Source organism: Grammomys surdaster, unplaced genomic scaffold (assembly GCF_004785775.1).
Source record: "Grammomys surdaster isolate TR1022 unplaced genomic scaffold, NIH_TR_1.0 126178, whole genome shotgun sequence".
NCBI lineage: Eukaryota > Metazoa > Chordata > Mammalia > Rodentia > Muridae > Grammomys > Grammomys surdaster.
This window is the reverse complement of record NW_021620984.1, coordinates 1,371,674-1,398,051: the sequence shown is the minus strand read 5'-3', so window position 1 is coordinate 1,398,051 and position 26,378 is coordinate 1,371,674. Positions and strand designations below refer to the sequence as shown.

The 26,378-nt window shown below is 38.1% G+C and overlaps 1 protein-coding gene across 1 annotated transcript in view; it reads right to left on the bottom strand.

Annotated features, from left to right (window-relative positions):
- Positions 1-554: 554 nt before the first annotated feature.
- Positions 555-26,378, bottom strand: part of Neil3 (nei like DNA glycosylase 3) — a 51,798-nt gene continuing 25,974 nt past the window's right edge. Inside the window, exons 3-10 of the mRNA XM_028757708.1 lie at positions 25,231-25,365; positions 24,545-24,758; positions 22,903-22,977; positions 18,722-18,888; positions 14,049-14,218; positions 12,081-12,501; positions 2,629-2,803; positions 555-1,000 (exon numbers count right to left, since the gene is read on the bottom strand). Coding sequence (XP_028613541.1) covers positions 818-1,000; positions 2,629-2,803; positions 12,081-12,501; positions 14,049-14,218; positions 18,722-18,888; positions 22,903-22,977; positions 24,545-24,758; positions 25,231-25,365 — 1,540 coding nt within the window. The 3' untranslated portion in view covers positions 555-817. The remainder of the gene's footprint in view (positions 1,001-2,628; positions 2,804-12,080; positions 12,502-14,048; positions 14,219-18,721; positions 18,889-22,902; positions 22,978-24,544; positions 24,759-25,230; positions 25,366-26,378) is intronic.

Below are 26,378 nucleotides of genomic sequence, written 5' to 3'. Positions count from 1 at the left end.
CCCCCCCCCCCCCGCCCTCTCTCTCTCTCTCTCTCTCTCTCTCTCTCACACACACACACACACACACACACACACACACACACACACACAGAATTAAGGGTTTTGGATAACACTTCAGGTTATCATTAGATATTAGTAATGCATTAAGATTTGGAAAATAACTGAGTTATATAAATTAGCAAAAGACATTAGAATCAAGATTAGGAAACATGTCTCTTTATCATGTGACTTCTATCTTACGTATTATATTAGTATGTATCCCCACAATTTTCTATGAAAACACTGAAAGTCACTGAAGGCTTCAATGTGTTTCTAGCGTCTAACAGGAACTTAATATTTGTTGAACAGAATACTGTATTATCTTTCATAAAGGAGCTCATATCTTAAATTGTGTTTAAGAAAATGAGGAGTACATTTAATGAGATGTTGTACACAGTGGTGGTACCCTGAGAAAAGTATTCATAACAGAATGAGGAGCTTATAATGCCATGTAAACATATTCTCCTAAAAAAGAAATAAATTATTGCTCACCAAAGAACTTACAGAAGACCAAAAATATACTAAGAGTACTTTATTATCATCATTATTAAATATATTGAATATGCAGTTTAAAGAGAATGTCCTGGGCCTCAGGTGAAATAGTGTGTTCATTATTACAACAAAAAAAGTGAAGGCCACATATTTAAACAAAGAACGAGTATCGAATACTGCTATATATACCACAGGTGCTCTATAAGCTTTCTATTAAACAAAGGAGACTAAACGTGGTGAGTTTGATGATTTTATATACCAGACAGTCTTTAAAAACAGAAAACTATTAGCATCCTGGAATAATTTCCATTCCTGGTCCACTTTCTGCCCACTGGAAAAAATTACACTGCTTTTCTTTCTCCAAAGGACATACAAAAAAATTCTTCCCATTATTAGGTCCAATCTTCAAGACTGTTTTCATGATGGAGCGCTTCCCATGTCTGCAGAATGGGAAGGCCAGGTCTGCCCACTGAGGGAGGAAGAAGAGAAATTAAAAAGAATACAGTGCTGAGCAGATGAGAGTAGCCTCGGTTGATAGTCACTGCTGTGACTAGTAATTTGACATTGCGCGACAGATGGAAACTATTAGTTGCTACACTTTAAAAAAGTGAAAAAGTATTTTATTTGCATTTATTTATTGTTTGAATCACACAATAAATTAACTAAATTCCAATCCACTTCATCTAAAGACATATAAAGTTCCTCGCTTCATACAGAGTAACTGAAAACTATCAAATCTTGATATTAAGCTACTACCAGGGTCTTGGCTGTCTGTCTGTTTTAATTAAAATATTACCAAATATTTGTTGTAACTCTAATACTAAATTCCATTAGTTTCCTAGGCAAAGGAAGATCCCAGCAGATTCCTGAACAGACTAAATAAGGGAAGAGCTACTCTACTCTCAGTATTTGGTCTCATGAGAGGAATGGAAGGAGACTGAGACAGTATTAGCAATACAAAATTACTAAGACTATTTTTCTATTATATTTAAACTGGTTCTTAAGAAAACCCATGAATCTAATATGCAATACGTCCATCAAGTGTAGGAACTCAAGTTGTCTAATTTCATCTGGGAATGTCCTTTAAAGGCTTAGACACTGGGAAGAGAAACATTTTCTTACTCAGGAAGACAAACCAGCAATTTTGGGGTTCAGCACTGAAACAGATCAATATTTTCCTTTTTCAATTAGATGTCATAAAAAGTATAAGTGGGAGAAATGTGTGTCCTTAAACACTGGGATAACACTCAGCATGGTGAGAATGTTATACTCGAGGAAAACAGACAGGTGGACTGACAGAAGGGACGTATGCTCTGCCTCCTATACCAGAGAGAAAGGGCACCCATGGCTGGAGTAAACAGGCTTCCTATTTCTGACCCCACCAGGTTACACTCAGTAAAATTCACTAAGGTTATTGTAAATCCAAGGCAGTTATCGGCCCATGTGCTGATTTTTCTCATGTACATAATGCTTAATTCATGAAACTCATTGAACTCGTATTTAGTATTCTTAGTTCTTAGTTCCTTTCTTTATCCCTTCCTTTCTTTTCTTCCTTCCTTCCTTTCCTTCCCTTCCATACTTCCCTTCTTCTCCTTCCTTCCTTCTGTCCTTCCATCCTTCCTTCACTACAGGGTCTCTCCATTCAGGCTGCTCTGGAATTCATTATATTAGTCTGGTCTCAAACTGAAGAACCTCTTGCTTCAACTTTCTCAGCACTTAGAACACAGACATGAATCACTACATCAGGCCTCAATACTACTTATCTATCATTATGAACCAAGAGCAATATTGTTATACTTGTGATTACAAATATAAAAGTCTTTGCTGATCCAATAGTTAGTCTACCGTTAGTATTATTTGCTGCACCTCTTTACATCGTAAGTTAGTTAACACCCAGGCTTTATGTCGAATACTAATATGGCCCTTAAAAATGGAAAGGTAAAGCCAGGTATAGTGGTGTGTAACTGAAATGGAGGATCCTGCCTCAAATACAAATAAATAAATAAATAAATAAATCCGCAATCACTGAGATCTGTTACATTACAATAAACAAAACTCATTTTAAACTACAGTAAACATGGGAAATTTCACACATACTTCAAAAAATCCGCACTGTGCTCCTCTGGGCAGAGAACAGGCATAAAACTGCCTCCCCTTGTTTTCTCCTTCCTTCCTCACAACTCGGAGAACACAGCGGCGGCCATGTGTCTTGCACAGCGGGCTGCCGGCACTTACAGAACAAGGACCGCGTGCTGTAGTGGTTTGGAGTTCACTGTAATGACAGGCGACAAAATAATGGCGGCATAGCAGCACTAAGAAGGGTCACTCGTACCACTTTGCTCATCCACTTAGTGTTACCCCTAAAGAAAGCAGTTTTAGGTTATTATATTCTTTTGGAAGGATTGTTATTTTTATTTATTCATTCGCTTTACAACCTGATAACAGCTCTCACTCCTCCCATCCCTCTTAGAGCTCCTCTCCCCATTCCCCCCTCCATTCCTTCTGTGAGAAGGGGGAAGCCTCCCCCTGGGTATCACCCCACCCTGACACATTAAATCACTGCAGGACTGGGCACATCACCTCCCACAGACAAGGGGGCTCAGTTAGGGGAACAGGATCCACAGGCAGACAACAGAGTCAGGGGCAGCCCCCACTCCAGTTGTTAGGAGACCTGCATGAAGATCTACCTATGTGCAGGGGGGACCTTGTACTCTTAATTTTTGGATTCCTCAGCTAATTCTAATTGATTCCTAAACTCACTATGTGTCTAAGTTTAAATGTCTGAATAAAAATGGTGTGGATCTGTAAGCAGTAGATCCGGTTTCCTTTCATTTTCACTTCGGTTATTCCGCTCCTCCCTTACCACACATTACTTAGTATATCCGGGTTCCTTACGTTTTCACTTCGGTTATTCAGCTCTTCTGTATTTTATGGCAGTGGTCCCTTTTATTTCCCCTAAAACATTGTCACATCTACCTGGACCCCATCTCACAGAGCAAACAGGGTCACAATCATCTCTACTTATTTTCTCGTCTGAAGGAACTCCCACCAGTGCGCTGAGGAGCCCATCTGGTGACTATCTACTCCCATTTTAAAACAATTTTCTATGTCTTTCTTTGATCAAAGTTACTATTTTAGTCACAATAACATCCTAGTAAGAAAAAGGCTGCTTCACCGAAGAGAAGACATGTGCATTCGGTGAAGCTTAGCAGATGAGGTTTCATCTTTGTATAATTAAAACCCAGAGAATATTTGCAGGGTATCTCTGCACACAGTGAACTAAGCCGAGGAGGAAATCTTGTCCTTCAGCTGGATATGTAGTTCTGTCTTTGGGAAACAATAAGGGAGTTTCATTATAGTTTTTAATTTTGTATATTTTGTATATTGTAATTTTGTATAACCTTGTATATTTTATGTAATACATGTATACTGAACAACCGGTTCAGAATAAAAGGATTCACACCCATGAACGAACTGGATAGGAACTTATCTCAGTTGTAGACATTGTACTTAGATGTGCAAAGTGGGTTGAATCTCCAGCACCAAAGCAAAACAATTGTAGCAACAAAACAAGTCCAGAACCTCTCCATAATGGCACTATTTTTAACTCTTTAAATTAATTAATATTAAAAAGTCTGATTTTCATGGTTGTGGGAAATTTCTAAAAATAACAATCGTAATAATTTTCTTAAATACCTCAAAGTCAGAAACATTTTCCTTTCCTCCTGACATCTGAGACTAAATTTTGCAACATTTGTCTCAATAATGATGCTTCAGGCAGTATATCTGATTGAAAAGTTCAGAGGATTTGATCATTCACTTCTGATGAAACTGATTTATGCTTTATAAAATATATGATCAAATACATTATTTTAAAAATAACTTTGCCATAAACCTTAAGTGCAGTTTTGGGATCTGGCATTTGTAACATAAGAGCGACTAGTAGCAATGGCTATGGACAGGATTTTCATGAAATATTTCACCTGTGACTATTTTTGTTGTTCTCTCTTCAGAATGGCTTGTAGGTAACAATATCTTAGAGTGTTGGGTAACACCAAATCAGGAACCAGAAAGTTGGAAGGCAATGGTTGGACGTTTGTTTTCCACACCCTCTGTTAGCAATTCTTCTAGGCTCCACCCAACAGTTGCCTAGCAACAGCCAGGTATAAGACTGGCTTGCTACAGAAGAACTGTTTGGTCTTTCTCTCTCTCTGTCTCTGTCTCTCTGTCTCTCGCTCTCTCTCTGGCATTTGCCAATTGGTCCCTGGTTATCACGTGACAACTTGGTAATACAGTTTGTGGCACGCATTGGGACATTGCAAGTGATAGAAAATAATAACCTTTATCTTCACCCATGGGTATCTTCTTTGCCATTATCTCCAAGCTCCCAGTACCTGGGATGCCTCCTGGTCTTAAAGGCTTCCAAATCCACGCACTATCAACAATCAAATTTGGCCCCAATACCAACTAGATAATAACTCTACACGGCTGCGTAAGGACACTTTTGGTTCCACTATTTTAAGGAACTCTTGCCAGTGAACCAGAAAATGGAAGGTTTCCTATGTTCCGGCTTTTCCCTACCTTTGCTCCAAACCTTTTCTTTATCCCTCCTGTTCCCCATCTCAGTTCCTATCTTTGGTCCAACTACTGGTTCTCTCTCCTGACTCCTGTAGCTCCAAAGCACTCGCCAGACTTTGTTTCGGGACTTAGCTCACTCTGCCTACTTTTAAACTTCTACTTCATGAGAAATTTTTTTATATCTGTTTTCTTTCCATTCTGGTCCCCACCAGCTCTAAGGCAGCTGTGGTGGGAAAAGAGATAGGTGGTTATTGGACTCAGAACCCGCACTCAGAACCAAGGCATCCCATGTACCAGTCCCAGATCTGCCAAAGCTGCTCAGACCTGCTCAGACCTGCACTGAGGCAGAAGCTGCCTATGGTGGCAGGAGAGATCTCATCACAGCCACATTCCGACAAAATGTGTCTATTTGTCTCTTTGTATGTCTATTTGTCTCTTTGCTAACATGTAGCCATACCACTATAAATAAATGCTGTTCCATTCTGAGATAGAACAAACATATGGCTTTCCACCTCCTTGCTAAAGGTGGAGGGAAGAGAGGAGACATTTTAGTTTCAGCGCCATCTTACTTAAGTGCAGTTACAGGACTGGCTATAGCTTCAGTGCCATCTTAGTTGAGGGCAGTCACCATCTTTGTAGTGGGAAGTTCCCGCTTCACCGCCATCTTGCTTGAGGACAACAACCTGACTTAAAAACAGATGTCCAAAGACACTTTCCAATTAAGATAAGGTTTTCCTATGGTTTCTATCCTGTCTCATCTTGGTAAATAGTAATTTTAATATTACTTTAAAGGTTTACAGCATTAAAAACTTAAAGAGCAGTGCCTTGTTTTTGCTACTGTCATTAAGTTACAATATAACCTTTTTGCTTGCTACATACAATCTAGAGCAAATAATTAAAAACAGACACAAATTATCTAATTCAGATATACTTAATAGATATTAGCTCTCAATCTTGTCAGAGATCTGCTAAATATAATGTTAAATGTTTAAGCTTACTATGACAGAGACTCCCAAATTCTAAGAGTAAACCCCAAGGTCTCCAAGGAGACATGGGTACAGTGACAAAGGACTGTTATCTAGATTGTGGTACTATAACCACTGAGAAAGACTGCTCTATTGCCTTGACCACTGCTAGTGCTCGGCCTAAACTGTGGACAAACAGAGGTCACTAGGAGAACTAATGTCTCATATTGCCTAAGACAAGCCCAGTCAATTCTCCCATGTTCCTCCTCGACAGGAAGAAGAAGAAGAAAAAAGCCTCTCATCTTCTGGGCCTGATAAAGAGACTGCCTCTGTCAACGTTTAGATGAAGACCACAGGGACCTGGGAAAACTGTTTAGATAGTGGACAGACTGAAGGCATTTCTCATGCTAAATCTCTAGGATTAACTATTCACAATGTCAAGATTTTGAGTTTCCTTTTTATTGTCTTTTAAATGTAAACTTAAAAACATTTCTCATTATGTTAAATTTATATACATTCAGTCTTCTAGATGGAGGGGAAAACCCCATCTTGTCCCTTCTGCTTCACAAAAGGTTTCTGTCTTCCTTAAGCTCAAAGACCGTTCAAATTTACCTCTTCTGTAAACCTAACATATATATGTATGTATGTATGTATGTATGTATGTATGTATGTATATATGCATGCATGCTAGGTGTTTACTAAAAATCTACATCCAGGACAGCTCCAGAGAAGCAACCTACAGATGCTCCAGTCTATTTTCACAGACACTTCTACTGGGCCTGGGCCTTCCTACCCATAGATGGTCTCATAGACCCTGGGCAGTAAGGGAACAGACAACTCTCCTAGGAGTTGGCCAACATCTCCATCCCCATTTTCTTAGGTCTCCCAAAGACAAAACTATTGCCTCAAAGTCAGCAGGAAGTAAGTAAAGATCACAACGACCCTACTCATGCCCCACCATCACCTCTTTCTAGCTTCTCAGTTTTTAATTAAACCAAATGGAGAAATATTAGCATTTCTTCTAGGCTCCTCCCAACAGTTACCTAGCAACAAAAGTCATGTATGAGACTGGCTTGCTATAAAAGGACTGTTTGGCCTCTCTTTCTCCCTCTTTGAGGCCTTTCTCTCCCTTTCTCCTTCCTTCTCTGTCTCCTCCCCCCCATCCCTTGTGTCCCTGGCCAGCCTCTTCCCTTCTTTCTCCTCTCTCTTTCTGCTCTTTCTGTCCTTCTCTGTCCTCTTTCTTTAGCTGCCTCCACTCCTTCTCACCCCCTCCTTCCATGCCTCAAATAAACTTCATTTTATACTAGATCCATTGTATGGCTAGTACCTTAGGGGTTGGGGGGGGAACACATCAGCTTGGGGCCGCAAAGGCATCCCTCCCCACTGCATCATGCCACCACATTACAAAGCATATCATCAAAGGACCCCCAGATACAACACTCAAAACAGATGAACAACTAAACAACCACCAAAATAATTTCATATGATTTTTAAACTGCTGCCTTTGGTAGAATTTAGTTCAACATTGCCTAATTTGTTTGACTTAAATTTTAATCAAAAACTCCAGAGACCTGAGGAGATATTTATGATTTTTACTATTGATGCTTTTCTGAGATACAAAGGTAGGGGGCAGGAGTCAAGAGGAGAGGCTCCAGTGCCTTGACACTTCTTCATTTTTTTTCTTTCATTCTGTGTCTTCCCTGGCGTGAAGCTGAAGACAAAGCTGGCTGTACATTGTCCTATCCTTCGTACCCAGAATGTATTCTACTAACTAGAAACATTAGTATCACCCAGGGGCTCCTCAGACACTGATCTACCCACCGCTTTGGAATTCTCATCTGCTTGCTAACAAGATTCCCAGGTGATGCATATACACATTAAGTTGTGAAGTGCTGAGTTAATGTAACTAAGCTACCAGTGCCACCTGCGATCATATGGGCTCTAAATATGCATAAGCTAACCTCAATTTTATGGTAGAAAACATTATCTGGGTTAATTAAACGCTCTGCTTAATAGAGGATATCTTGGTTTCTCTTTGTTTCAATCATTATTTAAAAACGTATTAAAATGTAGCAGAGCATTTTCCCAGGTAAATTTAGCACAGAGAACAGTTGAACTTATTTTGGTGATTAGGTTCATCATTTGAATATTGATTTATAAACAGCATAGTAATATAGTTAACCAGGATTTGGCAAAACTGTTTCAGACAACACAATTTAAGCTGTGTGTCTCTGTGGCAACTACTCGATGCTGTTGTTCTTTTTAATACAAAAATAACTAAACAAATGGAAATGAAAAATTACACAACAGGTGTCAGGCTGGATCAGGCCTTGCTGGCTGGAGTTTGCTGGAGTAGACATCATTAGGATCAAGGACAATGCTCTGAGGCATAACAGGTTCTCAATAAACGATAAAAAGAAAAAAATCGCTGTCTAGCATGTACAAAATACACGGGCTCCATTCTTAGGACCTTAAAAAGCAATAGATGAACAATAAAGAATTCAGAAGTAGGTAAGAACTATCCTTTTGATGGAAAATTATATTATCCATAGTTAATTAATTTATAAGTCATTGAGTTATAAATGAACTAATTTATAAGTTATTGTGATTGAATGATTTAGTAAAATAAAAATAGTGGTTGGAAATAATTTTTAAATTAATCAGTCCAACTGGCTGTAGATCTGACAATCCAATATTATTTCAAAGTTTAAAATAAACAAAAATTAAATAAATAAAGCACTGAGAACTGTAGGCTTATATTTTTTAAAACCTACTTTACTAAGTGTTCTTAAACACTCCAACCTCCCATACACCCTCAACTAAAGGCAGGGAGGAAGATGGCTAATAGGACAAGGGGGACATGGACCTGTTTAGAAATAGTTCTTTGGGGTGATTCCAATCTTCATTGTCTGCAGTCCAGTCCACTAGCAAAACACAAAGCAGCAGTGACTGGATCCAGAAGAAATCTTGAGGCTCTCCTGATCAGCACCAGTGTGCTGAAGCAGAAGGAAGCAGCCAGAACACCACCAGAAGTTCTTTGGTGCAATTCTCTCTATGAATTCATGACAATCAAAGATCAAAGAAAGCAAGAGGAACCATTGCAAGAACATCCTCAATGACAGCCCGCATCAGCCAAGCCCAATGAAGACCAGCTAAGTAAACCAACGCCAGAGCGTGATCCACTGTCGGTTGGGTTCTACTTATACTCTTTCCAAACATCACCTGTTCTCTCAAGCATCTGTTCCAGCAAAACATCCCATTCCCTTTCACTAGGCAGTTTCCAGAGAAGCACCATATGTTTATTCTCAGCAAAACATCCTCTCATAAGACAGTTTCCAGAAAAACATCACACAACACAACTGCGTCTCTAAGGAAACCAGAACTTTCCACTTCAGAGAACTCCCAGGGGAGAGAACTGTAAGGCATTGCACATAGACCTTCCAATCAGCTGATGAGAGTGATGTGGGAAATGGGAAGGATTTTGAAGACATCCTCTTACTCTTCCATGTGACCCTTTGTATGGTATTCCAGTTTTCTATGCTTTCTTTGAAAATGGACCACCATGTTTGTTTTTTTTTCATGTTTACAGTAATTGGATCAAAGATTCTATGCTTAAAAGCTGGTTCAATTCTCTAATTGATCATCTGGTAATTGGATAACATTCAAGTATATTTAGAGACCGATCCAAAAATAAGCCTTATCAGCATAGCATGCAGCAGCATGACAAAAAGATCACTAATTAAGGGAACAAAAGTCAAATTAATTACCCTATGGTTATTAAAGAAACTAAAGTGGCTATAAATTCTGAGTGGACCACCTGTTTTGTTTTGTGGTGAGCCTTAGCTAGGCATCTTGTCCACGAGATAAACACTCTAGTTGCCAGAGAAGGAGAAAAATGAAATAAATGACAGTAATTTGCAATTTATTCCTTGTAAAGTAGCTGGGTGCAGAAGGGCTGCTGGGTGAATTCATTTCATCACTTGACATTTATTCTGCTAGTTGATCTTGATTGATTGTGGAGTTTCATCCTGGTGCTCTTCTATTCAACACACAGACACACACACACACACACACACACACACACACACACACACAGGCTTAGCATTTCTAAGCAATGCTGTATACTGTGATTAATCTTATGACTCTACTGCTAATGGCTTATGAAAAAAAGTCATTTAAATTGAAGGCTACATTGATGTTTCTTTACTTATTAATCCATCAGTTAAATTGTCTGCTTTTCTAGCTTGTGTTTTTGTTTTGTTTAGGATGAAAGAAGTAAGAATAGGCAGGGATATTTCATCTGGGTACAATAAATAGTACAATATTTTAAAGCAATCACTGCCATGTCCTTCCTGTTATACCACTGAAGAAACAAACTGATTAGAAATGCTTTTTCTTCTACAGGACAGCTTCCCAGTTCAGACTGTAGCTCTTCCTGATTTTTATCATGGGGCATTAATCAGAGTGTAAAGGTGAATTTATTATCTAGTCAATTAAAAGTTCAGGTCCCCAAAGCTTAACTCAAATATATTACAAGCAGCAGATCTATCAGCCATGTTAAATGGTTATGAACAAAATATTTTGAAAAAAAAACCAGCTAGGGGTCAATCATTAGGATTAATGTATGACAGAAGATTTGGAGGTAGGATAAGATGTTAGAGATAAAGGCATATACTGTCATGGAACAAGCTTTTAGGATTCCCAGTGTTTAGATGAGAAGTTCACACCAGGTGTTCCTTCATCACATGGTCCAGAAGAGGAACCACTCCATCAACAAAGCCCAGATAAGGAACATTGATTAATCAGAATTCCCCTGATAACCATGAATTTCAGGTTCCGTGGTAACTGTCTCCCATTAGTAATAAAAGGCATTATTCGATTTGTTTCCTCTTCATTTAACATGCTACAAAGGGTCAGTGAGATGGCTGAGCAGATGAAGGTGCTTGCTGCCACAACAACAAAAACAACAATCCCCTCCACCTACAGTAACAAAACAAACCACATGGCCTAAAACACAGCTACTTTAATAGCAAAGTAACCAAGGGGCTTTTGTTTCTCTTTTTTAAAATAGAAGGCACATCCTAAACTTTAATTGATATGGGTCCCCTCAGAACTTTACTTTCTTAGAGAGAAATGCAGATGGCCTCAGTAGATGATGGTGCCACTCACAAGGCTTTTTGACTTTTCTGTGGTGAAAAAGCAGCAGGTATATAGTAAAAGGAGGAAGCCAGAGCTCAAATTCTGGCCTTGACTCAAGCATGGAGACTAAGAATTTCCCACAATGATTGACAAGATAGAATTCCCAAGCAGGCACATGGCATGCAGGAGAAAACTGGGACCCTACAGTATCCTGTGTAGGTAGAATGATGTTAGAAAGGCTGGGTGAAGGAAACTCATCTTCAACTGATGACAAGTTTATTGGAGTAGGACTACCTTGGAAAACAAGGAATATCTGTATATAAGGTATCAACAGATAACTGGTGTGACTGTCAGTGTTTTAAGCAGTTTTCTATATATTTTCAGATTATTTCCCAAATATGTCATGTCATATTGAATGGATGTTTACATTCAGGAAAAGAAGAAAGAAAAAACCTTGTTGGAGGTGAAGGAAAATCTGTTCCATTTCTTTTCTGTTCTAACATCAATTAGCTAGAGAAAGAAAAGTCAGTAAATCGTTATAATTTTTCAGTGCTAATGTTATTAAAACCAATTTAACTTCCTTACCAATAGGTCAATGTTCTGTTTGCATGGAACCTAGTAAAATACAATTGTCTTACAGATCGTAAAAATACTAAATTGGATGGTAATGATGAATGCCTTTAATAATCTGAGGCAGAGGCAGGTAGATCTCTGTGTGTTCAAGGCCAGACTCTTCAAAAGCACAGGAGCCAGGGCAGCCAGGGCTATAGAGAGTAACTCTGTATCAAAAACCAAACAAAGAAAAACAAAACAAACAAACAAAAAACAATGCAAATATGGTAAAGACCAAAGTTATAAACATCTTACCTGTTAGAAAGTCCAGAGTTGTAGCTTTTAAGTTCTGTTGCGGAAGAGTGAGCGGTTTTCAATTTTTTATGCGTGGGACTAAATAACTTAGTCTGGGCACAAACTGTAGGCGATATGTTTACCTTGTTGGATGGTTGAGTTATATACTTTACTCCTTCTTTGGAGGGGTGCTGTGGATCACTAAAACATATGTCTGTAGGAAGAAAAATTTGAGATTCCTCATCTATTGTCTGGTTTGGGCTTTTCTTTCTGGCCAAAGTACTGGATTTATTGCTTAAATCAGTCAAAACAAGGGTCGTATTTCCAAACACAGTTCTCCTATTGATCTTTACTTCAGCATGTGTGTTCTCAAACTTATTAAAGGGGTACTTCACTAAGTTGCTAAAGGCAATGGAATTCTCTCCATTCTTGAGCTCTGGATCTGGAAAAAAAAAGAGATAAGTAATTTTACATATTCCTAAAAATATAGTATGCTGACTATTTCAAATAGATTTGATTTAAAATTTTAGTTCATGACAGTAAAGAAATATGTACAAGCGCACTGTGAAGCTCACTGGGACATAGTGTAATGAGTCATTTGCAGCTTAGGAAATAAAACATCAACAACTTATAGGAACCAGAAGATAGTGTTAGCAAAGATCTATGTTTGCTTTGTCATGTTTACATATTTAAAGATTATTCAACTATCAGTTCTGTTAAGATTTGGTGAAGCATTAAGCAGCAGTAATTAAAAATGATATCCCATAAAGCCTCAGCTAGAGACTAATCTGCAGACAGGAATATTTCTATGGACAGGACCAAATGTAAAGTTTACTTAAGAATTTTAGACACTTGATTTTGATGAGAATAAAGGTTTCAAAAAATTATCCTAGAGTTTTGGAATCAGCATCACAATATGGTCTATATTATAGGTAGGACATATGTCTTCATATTCATAAATAAAAACAATAGTTGTTGAAGCACATAAAGGCATTTCAGAATGCTGAAATGAATGTAGAGAGCTGAGACTGTTTTTCCAGCAGCTTCTCTCTTGGGTGATACTGAAGGAGGTGCAGTCCCTCCTGCGACTTAGCAAAGCTGCTGAAGGGGTGATGCCTGCCTCCCAGGCCCAGGGAACACAACACAATACAGCCGCTAACACAATGCAGAGGTCCTTAAGTCAAGAATGAACTTTCTCATCTCTAATTGGGGAAAGAAATAACACTTTGGGCGCACAATGGGAGCCGCATCAGTGAGATGGCTCTTAATCACAGGTTTCCTCTGAGGTTTTACATTCTCTGAACGCATGAGATTGTGAGCTATAAAGAGTTATTTTGAAGGATTTCAATGAAATCAGTACAATTGTCTGGGTAAAGATTTTAATAACAAGGGGTAGGAAGGAGAAAGAAGAGGAAAAAATTCAGCATTTTTCAATTCCACCTGCAAAGATATTCTTACAGAATTCCTCCCTTTCAATTTATGAAACACTTGGACTGAATAACAAACTGGAAAGTTGCTGAAATCTGCATAAAACAAAGCTTTATTGAATAATTCATTGGAAACAGTAAAGAACAGATGTGATCATCTCTGTTTGAGATACAAAGGCACATACTGTTTTAGGACAAGCATGTTTTCCCCTCCTTGTTCTTTCTTCCTTCTTTCCTTTCTTTCTTTCTTTCTTTCTTTCTTTCTTTCTCTTTCTTTCTTTCTTCCTTTCTTTCTTTCTTTCTTTCTTTCTTTCTTTCTTTCCTTCTTTCTTTCTTTCTTCCTTTCTTTCTTTCTTACCTTCTTTTTTTCACTTCTCTTTTTTTAATATTTTCAACAGACTATCAGCCTAGTTTACATGAAAATGCTGGCAATTTTTCTAAACCAGAGAATGATAGCATTTTAGTTGGTTATGGAATATCAAGGTGGAACAAAATATATACCTGACAATAAAAAAAATCCTCTTACAAATTTTATGAACTCAAAATAAAATGCCACTCTTACCAACAGGCCTTATGGTCAAGCAAGCCTCACAGGCCTTAGCCGAGGGTTTGTTTATGAGGGTACAAACCATGCAGGACCACTGCTCTTCAGATTTCCGAGCCACTGAGTCCATAAAGAAATCCCCTCCTCTAGGAGTCCAGCTGATCTCAGCGTTTCTTGTTGGCAGATTGCTGTAAAATAATCTTATAAATCAATCATTTATATTCTTAATATTCTATTCTTATAAGTTCTGGACATTTTAGGAACTATCCTAGAAATGCTGATACCCCAATTTCATTTATTTTCGACTAAAAGTCATTATTCACACATATGATAACTATATCACACGTCCTACTGATTGCTGCCAAATTTAGAAAACTTTTTTACTGTGTTTTTTAAATAAAGGTGTCGTGCTTAAACACACACACAAACACACACACATGCACACACACACACAATCAAAAGCACTAGCTATACCTATCAGGAAGTATTTTGTAAATATTTTAAATAGTATTTTCCAAAGCAAAGCTGAAATATTACTTATTTTATTAAATCAGAAAAAGAAAACGATATAACAAAGCACTGAGACTAACATGAAGAAGACAGGACACCTTTGAAAGAGAGGAAGAAGGAGTCTATGGGGGATTGGGAGGTGGAAAGGGAAGGGATCATGGAGTAATTATGCTACAATCGCAAAAAAAAAAAGGAACAATGGGGAAAATGAGAAAATAAAATGAGAAAAAATTTACCTGTCTTCATGTTCTCAGAAAAGAAGATTCTAGAAATTCTGGATTTTTCAATTGTATTTGCTAAGCAAAATATTGGTGGCTTAATCCATACTGATGAAAAAAAGACATCCATGTGTTTAGTTCTCACAGAGCCTCTTCTTATCTAGTAAGTCATCATTATTAGGTATATGGTTATTAGGATAAGGATGATACAACTAAACTTGATTTTCAGTGATGAATGTAAATTATGATTCTCTACCTGGAACCCACTGGCCATGGCTGATTGATGAGAAAATATGCTTCTAAAACTCTAAATATTTGAGCATCTCGGGTCACATGCAGTTACTAAGTGCCATGGTGGTACCACAGATTCCAAAGTGTTAACACAGAGAGATCCCTCACAGGAAGCCTAAGCAGCTTCATCTTTTTCTTTTTTCAGAGCAGAGGTTCTCTGACTCTCAAAGATAGCCTTGCCTTCTGTAAGACCTTGCTCCTTGTATGCAAACCGAGCGGCCCTTATATCCAGGTTTGTTTGGTAAAATAATGAATAGCACAAGAAAATCTGCAAATGAGATACATCTCATTATGATTCTCTGATCTCTACCTTGACTTCTAACACAGTATCTCATATCTGTATGGAACTCTAGACCTAAAGAATGTGTTCACCTGACCTAACTCCTGGCCACACACAACTTGCTCTGAAAGGCAGTGGGCTGCAGTTACTCAGCTGAACACAAATTAAGTGACCTTCAGATTCTGTGTGCAAGGAAGCCTTTTTATTGTCATCTTCTACTCTTCTGAACATAAGAGGATGTGCATTATTTCATCTGCAGACTTCTGGTTCTCTTTCGCTGTTGTTGTTCCGTTTCTTAATCACAGCAGTAATTTATTCTCCCCAGTAATTTATTCTGTGAGAATTTACATTTAACATGCTGTAGGAGACTGAAGAATAGCCTCCCAAAGACACCAGGTCGAGATATGAGAGAACTGAAAGTGTTGCTTTATAATGTCTCTGCAGGGGAGATTGAGGATGTTAATCTAAGGAGAACTGTCCTCATAAGGCGAAAAGAAGGCAGACTTGATACACACAAAAAAGGAGAAGGTGCTGTTAAAACAGGCAGAGACTGCAGTGACCTAACCACATGTCAAAGCATGCTGGCAGCCACCAGAGGCTCAAGGAAGCAAGGGATGGATCATCCCCTAGGTCCTTCAGAAGGAAGACAGACATGTCAGTACTTTGTGTTGGTTTGAAGATATTACTCAAGCTTCCAGCATTCCCAACTTGAATAAATATATTTCTTCTGCTTTATCCTAAAAGGGCGGTATAAGCCTTATTGCCATAAAACCCATATGATAATGATCCAAACAAAATCCATGGTCCCCTAGTCTGTAACTCTGCCACTTGGTTTCAGCAAAGGATATCAGCATTTTCTCAGCTTACCAGGACCAAGCTCTAGCCTTTATCCTAACAGGTCCTGATATCTCACAACGGGTCCATCAGCAAGTCCTAAGCTTAACACTCTATAGCATTCCTACTTCTGACTGTGAGGTGAAGAAGGTTGGATATGAAAGCAATCAAACCAGCTGCCTGCTGGAGCCACAACAACAGTGCTGGCTATCTGGGTTACCTGCACAGCTTCCAGTTCTTGAGGTTCTGGTTCCTATAGCTTTTTCTATTAAGTCTACAAACTACTTCAGTATTTATTTGTATATATGATCCCTTTAGCCTGTATTTCATAGATGGCAACTAAGATCAATAGCTCTCCCTCAAAGAAGCTTATTATATCAATACTAAGTTTTCTTTAAGACTCAGTACTTACTAATTGTTTCTTTACATCTTCCAAAGACCCTCAAGTTCAGCACTTCAGATATCCATGCATGCGAAGCCCATAGTAAGAACTGCCTTCTAAACAGCACTAAGTTCTCATTAGCCTGCAATCAACAACAGGCACTTTCTAGTCTAGATGCTTTTAAAGCAGTCTCCAAATAAATTACATGTTTTCTCCCTGGAATGAATCCCTACTTCATCCACACTAAGCTTAGAAAGATGATCTTGTCCTTCCTGGGTAGCTCTGCTTCTGTCTCTCTAGCTCCCTTATCATTTAACACAGCCCTTTACAACACCTCGACCACCCTGCTTAGCCATGGATGGACCTACTTCCCAGCCTGGCAGATAATAAGAAAGTAAGTTGTACATCATAAAAATTAGTTCTGAAAACCGTATAAGACTATAAAAGAGTCAGCTTTACCTAATACAGTAGGACTCTCATATGTAGCTTATGCTCACTATATATTAAGAGCCAACAATAAATTATAGAGGGACTTAAAAGGGGATAAGATCACCAAATATTTAAAAATATTGAAAGGATTCATGACAGTTAAGGGAGTGGGGAGATTTTAGTGTGTAGAGACTCATTAAGATCAATGTTTTTGGGGATTCTGAGTCTTTTAAGTGCCCCCCCTCTCTCCTCATGCCCCACTTTCTCTCTTTGTAGGGTTCTCTAGCACCTGGATACCTGGGGATTGAAAATGGGATAGAAACCTTACTAGGTTAGTGTACTACTACTAAGCTCTAACCCCAACCCTTGAAATAACTAAATTAAAACAAAAAATTTAGCTAATATAAAAAGTGCTCAGATATTTAGCAAAAATAAAGAATATATTTATTCACAGAAATGTTTAAAATAGGGGAAGTAGTATTGGTTTTAAAACTTCAGAAATGATATCTGCATTTTTCTTGCAGTGTGTGAACGGTTCTCCAACTTCTTAAACTGAAAGCCAGCATATAAAAGAGGATTAGGGTGGGTCGGAGGAGAGGGACTACAAGCCCCAGGGTACTTCTAGAATATCAGGGTTTACAAGTAAATCTAAATCTCTTTCAAGAACCCTGTGAGTCTATAAAACCTCCTTTCTAAACCCCTGGAAATTGACAAATATTTTGTTTCTATGATTAAATATCATTTACTTGACTACTTGGAAGAGAATGGAAAACTTTAATCTCAAATGCTGCAAAAACAATATAAATGCTGGAAAACACAGAACATTAATCATTTATCCAATAGACAGATATACAGAAGGTCTTCAATATGCTTACTACTGTGTTAAGTGCATCAAGTCAAATAAATAGATGACTGTAGTAAGAAAAGTAGTCTTGTTATGAAAAATAAAACCAGAAGCCCATAAAACAAAAATAGTTAATTGTCTAATATTTCCTATTATGTGATAATAAAATAGACTTAAGAGGAGGGAGGTATAAAATAGTTTAGAGTTGTGAGCCAGAGTAAGAGTTACACAGAAATGGAACACAGGGAGAAAAAGCAAGTGGAGGTTTATGAAAACGCAAGTCGTGCCTCTGTGCCTGCCACAGCCTCTACATTCTCCACAGATATCATGGCCTACCCTCCTCCTCTAGTCCTGCACAACTCAGCGGGACCTACTTCCTTCCTCCTCCCAATCACAGCACTTTGTTTCCTCCTACTCAAAAGCAATAAGTCACAGAAGCTCAGGACTCTGCTCATTGCTTCAGGTATTCTCAGTGCACTGAGCATTTTAAGCTTCACCTAAAAGTAGTATGCAGGTAACTCTCCGTCATCACCCACCTTGTCACGTAGCTCCTGAGATGTCCTTCCTGAACAGTCTACTACCACATCACTCAAAAAAATTCCTCATTTTATCCTGACTTTCCCAAAGTCAGTATTTCTAATATTTTGTTTTCGGCTTTTTGCAGCATCCTACAAATTATATCTGTGACAATTCCTATTAACTTTGAAAACTAATGATTCTGCTTCTAGTTCTAAGGTTTGACTCTGGATCTGACAACCATATTCACTCATTCATCTGCACTGGGTCTTATAGGTAATTTCAATTTCAGTATTCTCTCCAGTGTGCTACCAGTGGCTTGGTAGTCCTTCAGATACATGCTCTGGTTATTAGTTGCTAAGAGAGAGTCTTAATCAGACATCTTACCATATTTGAACATGTTGAGGGTTTTCCTTCTGACAGTGAGGACAGAAATACGTCATCCTGCTGTTCTCCCCTAAGCGACACACAGTAATTTTGCAGTGGCAATGACCACACTTAGGACGCTTATAAACGTTATAGTGTTTAGAAATGTCAGATCCCGCTTTATGGCACTAAAATAAATAAATAAATAAATAAATAAATAAATAAATAAATAAAATTATGATGTTATGCTCAAGACTGTTATTATAGGAGACAAAGGCATATTTAGGAAATCAAGTCATCTCTGAAAATGTCAAAAATTTTTACATAGTTCCATATAATAATTCTATATAATATAGTAAAAGGTATTGACAAAATGCAGTAATGTCTGTCAAATAAGGTTTGTATGAAATAATAGAGTCATTATGTTTTAACTTATTAGTATTCTGAACTGTTCCCTGCTGTATGCTCTTATCTAAATGATATATAAAAGTTCTATATTTTAAAATGTCTTTTATGCTTTTAAGGCTTTCTTAATTAAACATAATTACATGGTTGCAAGAAAAGGGCTAGATTAGCTTCAAATCTGATTGCTTTTAGAACAAGGAAGCTGCTCACTCAGTTTCAACGGCCAAAAAACTTATTTTTAGGGGATAAAATTTAACGAGAGCATTTTCTTTGTTGGCCTGATAAAGGGCTTTTTTTTCTTTTTCTTTTAACTCTAGAGATTTGCTAGAAAAGAAAATAAAAACTAAAATACATCCCAACAAAGAAATGTCCTATTTGGCATCAGCTTCATTTTAAAAGACACTTATTTTCTTGCTATAGTTTTGTTCTATTCACATGTTTTAAAGCACCTACAAAGAGACTATTTTTGGTTTCCACCAGTGGTGTGAAAATTTAAAAGCTCAGAAATATGACTCTATATGGACTGAAATTACACAAACAATATATATTAATGCAAGTAAGGTAGTGAAACACCCAATCTGATGTAGGCATAATGCACTGTTTTCTATAGTCATTTTTCTCTGGGAGAACAAATGGGCACAGGTCATTATAAAATGGCCATTATTACTGACGATAGTTATATACTGTAAGAGGACCATTAAAACTTTAAGTCAATTAATGAAACCCACCTTAATACCTTCATTTCTGAGCATAGTAAAAACATACATTTGAATATAGAATATATATATATTGTGGTGTAGAATCAAGATTAGCTATCATCCATTGTTTAAAAGATGAAGCCCTTTTATTTACTGAGGAGGTCTATAGGAGTATTACACGGTTTGCTAACTAACATGTAAATGAGAACTTACGTCATCCATAGAGCAGCTTTTGTTGGACATATAGAAGCATAACTTCATATTACAGATTTTAAAAAACCTAAATATTATGTAAATAGTCTAAAGTTCACATAAGGAATGGCAAAATGTAAATGAACCTATTTATTCATCCTTAAGTATTAAGACTGTCTAAATGCTTGGTTTTATATGTCCAAGTACAACAAGGATCAAAACAAAATATAAAGACATCTGTTGTTCAGCTTGGTATAACTATAACATAGAGAATGAAGAAAACTGAGACTGGCTTATGACCCCAAATTTTTTTTTTTTTTTAATTTTTTTATTGGATGTTTTATTTACATTTCATATGTTGTCCCCTTACCCCATCCCCTACCCACCCAGGAACCCCCAATCCCCTCACACCTCCTCCTTCTTCTTTGTGGATGTAACCTCTATCTACCCCCCCACTCCCACCTCCCCACCCTCAAAACTCCCACCCCCTGGGGCGTCCAGCCTTCATGAGGTCAAGGATCTCATCTTCCACCTGTGCCCAGCAGGGCCCTCCACTCTTATATATTCAGCTAAGGCCCTGGATCCCTCCATAAGTGCTCCCAGGCTGGTGGTTTAGACCCTGGGAGCTGTGGTTGGTTGGTATTGTTGCTCTCCTCATGGGGCCACAAATCCTTTCAGCTCCTTCAGTCTTCACTCTAACTCCTCCATTGAGAACCCCATGATCACTTCAATGGCTAGTTGTGAGCATCTGCCTCTGAATATGTCAGACTCTTGAAGACCTCTGAGGAGACATCCATATCAGGCTCTTATCAGCATGCACTTCCTGACTTCCACATCAGCATCTACCTTTGGTGACTGCACATGGGATGGATACTCAGGTGGAAAGGTCTTCAGACGGCCCCTCCTTCAGTTTTTGTCCCTCGCTTTGTCTCCATATTTGCTCCCTTGAGTATTTTGTTGCTCCTTCTAAGAAGGACCGAATCACCCCCACTTGGTCTTCCTTCTTTATGGACTTCATGTGGCCTGTGAGTTGCATCTTGGGCATTTTAAGGTTCTGGGCTAATATCCAATAATCAGTGAGTGAATACCATGTGTGTTCTTTTGTGATTGGCTTACCACACTCAGTATGATAATTTCTAGTTCCATCCATTTACCTAGGAACCTCTCGAATTCATTGTTTTTAATAGCTGAGTAATACTCCATTGTGTAAATATACCACATTTTTTGAATCCATTCCTCAGTTGAAGGACATCTGGGTTCTTTCCAGCTCCTGGCTATTATAAATAAGGCTGCTATGAACATAGTTGAGCATATGTCCTTATTATATGTTCGAGCACCTTCTGGGTATATGCCTAGGAGTGGTATAGCTGGATCCTCGGGTAATGCTATGTCCAATTTTCTGAGGAACCGCCACACTGATTTCCAAAGTGGTTGCACCATCTTGCAGTCCCACCAACAATGGAGGAGTGTTCCTCTTTCTCCACACCCTCGCCAGCATCTACTATCACCTGAGTTTTTAATCTTAGCCATTCTGACTGGTGTGAGATGGAATCTCAGGGTTGTTTTGATTTGCATTTCCCTGACGACTAAGGATGCCAAGCATTTCTTTAGGTGCTTCTCGGCCATTCGAGTTTCTTCTGTTGAAAATTCTTTGTTAAGCTCTATACCCCACTTTTTAATAGGGTAATTTGGTTGCCTGGAGTCTAATTTCTTGAGTTCTTTGTATATATTGGATATTAGCCCTCTATCAGATGAAGGATTGGTAAAGATCTTTTCCCAATTTGTTGGTTGTCGTTTTGTCCTATTGATACGATAGTATACTTAAGTGACCCCCAAACTTCCACCAGAGAACTCCTAAACCTGATAAACAACTTCAGCAAAGTGGCTGGTTATAAAATCAACTCAAACAAATCAGTAGCCTTCCTCTACATGAAAGATAAACAGACTGAAAAAGAAATTAGGGAAATGACACCCTTCACAATAGTTGCAAATAATATAAAATACCTTGGTGTGAATCTAACCAAACAAGTGAAAGACCTGTATGACAAGAACTTCAAGTCTCTGAAGAAAGAAATTGAAGAAGATCTCAGAAGATGGAAAGATCTCCCATGCTCATGGATTGGCAGGATTAATATAATAAAAATGGCCATCTTGCCAAAAGCAATCTACAGATTCAATGCAATCCCCATTAAAATCCCAACTCAATTCTTCACAGAGTTAGAAAAGGAAATTCTCAAATTCATATGGAATAACAAAAAACCTAGGATAGCGAAAACTATTCTCAACAATAAAAGAACTTCGGGAGGAATCACCATCCCTGACCTCAAGCTGTACTACAGAGCAATAGTGATAAAAACTACCTGGTATTGGTACAGAGACAGGCAGGAAGATCAATGGAATAGAATTGAAGACCCAGAAATGAACCCACACTCCTATGGTCACTTGATCTTTGACAAAGGAGCTAAAACTGTCCAGTGGAAAAAGGACAGCATTTTCAACAAATGGTGCTGGTTCAACTGGAGGACAACATGTAGAAGAATGAAAATTGATCCATTCTTATCCCCTTGTACAAAGCTCAAATCTAAGTGGATAAAGGACCTCCACATAAAACCAGATACACTGAAACTAATAGAAGAGAAGGTGGGGAAAAGCCTCGAATACTTGGGCACAGGGGAAAAGTTCCTGAACAGAACTCCAATGGCATATGCTCTAAGATCGAGAATTGACAAATGGGACTTCATAAAATTGCAAAGTTTCTGTAAGGCAAATGACCCCAAATTTTAAGACACTAATTACACCTGCCACTCAGATGTCATTCTTGCTCTGTGAATCTCTGTGCTCTGACCACTAGAGAGCGATACGCAGCTTCAGCACCCTGGTAAAGGCATTGTAAATACTGGCTCTTACCCTGTAGAAGAGAATGCTGAAATCCCGGGTCATCTTCACAAGGTGATGGGTCTGTTCGTCTGATAACTGACAGATCTAAGTGGAAGAACATAGTTTCATAACTTATTCATGACCATAACCTCACATACTAGTTCTCTTAAAGAGAACAACAGATTTAACATTCCTGTACATTCTTTTGCTTCATCACTCTCTAGCTCTGATGTTGGGGATCAAAACTAGGGCCCCATACATGATAAGCAAGCCACTGTCCATGCCCTTGGATCAGTTCTAGAAAACATTCTCCATAGAAGCCCAAGTGTTTTTAAGAAGCTCATTTTTGTTAAGATTCTATTGCAGTATTGCTGCATTGGACTAAGTTATTCAAAGTGTTAAAAATCAGAACCCATCCTAAAACTGTCATTAACTGGTTTCTTTTACAGTTTAACTACTAATAACTTTGATGTTATCAAAACTAACAAGAAACTATATGCAAAAGATGAAGAGGTATATGTGAACTTATGTAAAAATAATTTACTTAATATAGTCTATTTAGTAGAAATAGTTGGTATTGTTAGAATTAAGTTAAAACGGTCACAAATCTGGCTACGAGCCTTCAATGCAGTCTTCCCCCCTAGAAACAAATGTATGAATGCTGCCATTCCAGTCTCTCCTGGCTTATGACCTCCCTCAGTCCATCATTATTTTCTAACTCCCATCTCTCTACTAATTGTCTCCTCTAAAAAACTAAGAGCATGAGTCTCTCCAGTTGGAGAACTAAAAACAAAACCAAGTCCATTCCTACCTGGCCCATGTATACCATTCTGGAAGTCTAATGGTTTTTCTCTTCATGCCAATCTAAGCTGATTGAACAAGGACTGTGAGTTTTCTTTGGCTTTCTGCTCACTGATTCTTTTCTCCCTGCTGCCTGAATTCATCCTATCACTCACTGAAACTTTTTTCCCTATTGTTGACAGCTATGAGTGAGAATGCATGCAGGTGGCATAGAGTATACATTCAATATGCCATACAGAAAAAGCTAATGGCAAGCCTAAACTGTTCATTCACACATTCCACAAAGACTTCTCTAATGCTAGACACTGCTCAGATATTAGGAAACATTACTGAAGAGATGCCTTTTTTTTTTAAAACAGTAAGTGTAATGAGTAAAATATATTTGAAAGTAAAACCAATCCAAGGTATGGGGAAAATAAAACCAAAGTAAACTAAGGACAATTGAGGGCAGGAAGTGGGACATTGCCATTCTAACAGGGAGTCCAAGACAGCCATACTAAGAAGCTGGAACTTGATGCCAAGACTTGGAGATACCTGGAGTACCTGTCGAGCAGTGATTCTCAACCTTCCTAATACTGTGACCCTTTAGTATGAGTCCTCATGTTCTGCTGACCCACAACCATAAATTTATTTTCATTTATAGCTCATAACTGTAATTTTGCTAGTTATGAATCATAATGTAAATATCTGTGTTTAACGATGGCCTTAGGTGACTCTGCAAAAGGGTCACTTGACCTGTGAAGAGTTTGTGACCCAGAGCTTGAGAACAGCTGCCATGGAGATTATGTCGCTCCAGCACAGATTTCCATTTCCCATTGGTTCCCTACTGTCCTTAAAAGCAAGTTAGAAACAAATTTTAAACTGCTTATACCTTAACAGCTGGATGGAGACCACTGTCGAAGAGAGCTTCATTTTTGATGATGTTCCCTACACCGGGCAGCACCCTCTGATCCAGTAACACGTCACACAGCATCCGATTTCTCTGCTTTTTAACTTCATTTTCTGCTCTTGAGAAACTGAACTTCGGTGAACATACATCCAACTCTTCCATCATTCTGACTCTCTGCTGGCTTTCCACTGAACTTCTATAGAGAGAAGTATATCAATCGTAAGTCTGCTTCATAATTTGGGTGCCATTAAACGGGCTTTGAACTAAATGCAAACCCTTATCTATATTACAGAATATGAGCTATTTGGGTGAACACTGACAGTCCTAGTGACATTTTGTTGATTATACACTCCTTATTAAACATGTGTGATACTGTAACCACACTATGGATCCAGGTTGTACTGTTTAGCAGCTACAGTACTTAGTGCCCTTATCAGAATCTTGCTCCATTAATCTTTATTCTCTTTGATACAATTCTCGAATCTGTTCTTCTGTCAACTAATCAAAACCAAACCAAAAAAAATTTCAATACCAGTTGAAGAACGAGACACACACACATACACACAAACACAAAAACCAAAACTGAAAACAATTCCACTCTTTGTTCTGGTGTCTCATTTTAATTTTTTTAATCAAAGAGCTAAACTTGCCTTTTTTTTTTTTTTTACCTGAGTTCTACTGAAGAGTCGAAGAAACAGATCAAGTCATTGGTGAGCTGCACTTCAAAAGCCGGAGAAACTCCACCTCTATTTTCACTCTCCCGGGGGTTAATCAAGATGGAGCCTTTCATCCCAAAATGAATCCTGAAACACAGCCAGCCCATTTTTGAGGAAAAAAAAAAAGCATATCATGCAACCTCATTTTATTTGCTTTTTAAAAATTGTAAACAAACCAATGTTACTCAGGATAGTCACTTTTAAAAAGGAGAAATAAAGGTAGCTAAAAAGCATTTCCTAGAAAAATTGTAAGTTCCCAACACTTAGCCCAAAAGAACATAGCTGTTTTTTCTGAAGTTGGATAAAATATCTTTCTTCACAGAACAGTTTAGCATCCTTCCATATTTATTTATTCAAAAGCATAAGCCTAAAAATTGGTTATGGTTTGTTTATAAATTCTACAAAGTCACTAACATTCAGATTCCTTATTTCAGCATAGTGAACTAGAAGATTTACCTATTGCAGCCTAAGGTCTATAGGTTAATATATGCATCCCTGGCCCACTGTTTGAGCTAAGCATTGAGACATTTTCACACACATAAATACACACACACACACACACACACACACAAGCACACGTACGCATGCATACACACATGCAAGCATACATGCACAGACAATGCATACACACACATACATGCATACACACATGCATATAAGCACACAAATGCATACATATAGACACATACATGCACACATATGCACACATACATACGGAGATAGAGAGGGAAAGAGAGAGCGAGAGAGAGAGAGAGAGAGAGAGAAAGAGATTTGTGAGAGAGAGAGAGATTTGTGAGAGATAGAAAGAGGATGAATAAACAAAGCCTGTACAATTCTTTTCACTTTCAGTTACTTTTATATGTATTGGGAAGAAGGTATTTATAAATATTTACTGTTAACTGCAAAGCCACAATAGAGTGATGAAAAATTCATAACCTTTCAGATTTTGTAGAATTGATTAGCCTGTCCAGTTAAAAAGAAGTGATTTTGCAAAACCCCTGATGAAGATCAAAAATTATTCTCAAGATGAAATACTGTCTTCTGCCTTTCAAATCTGTTTCCTCATGGCTTTGTTGAGTTAATAAACATGGTTCTTTCGG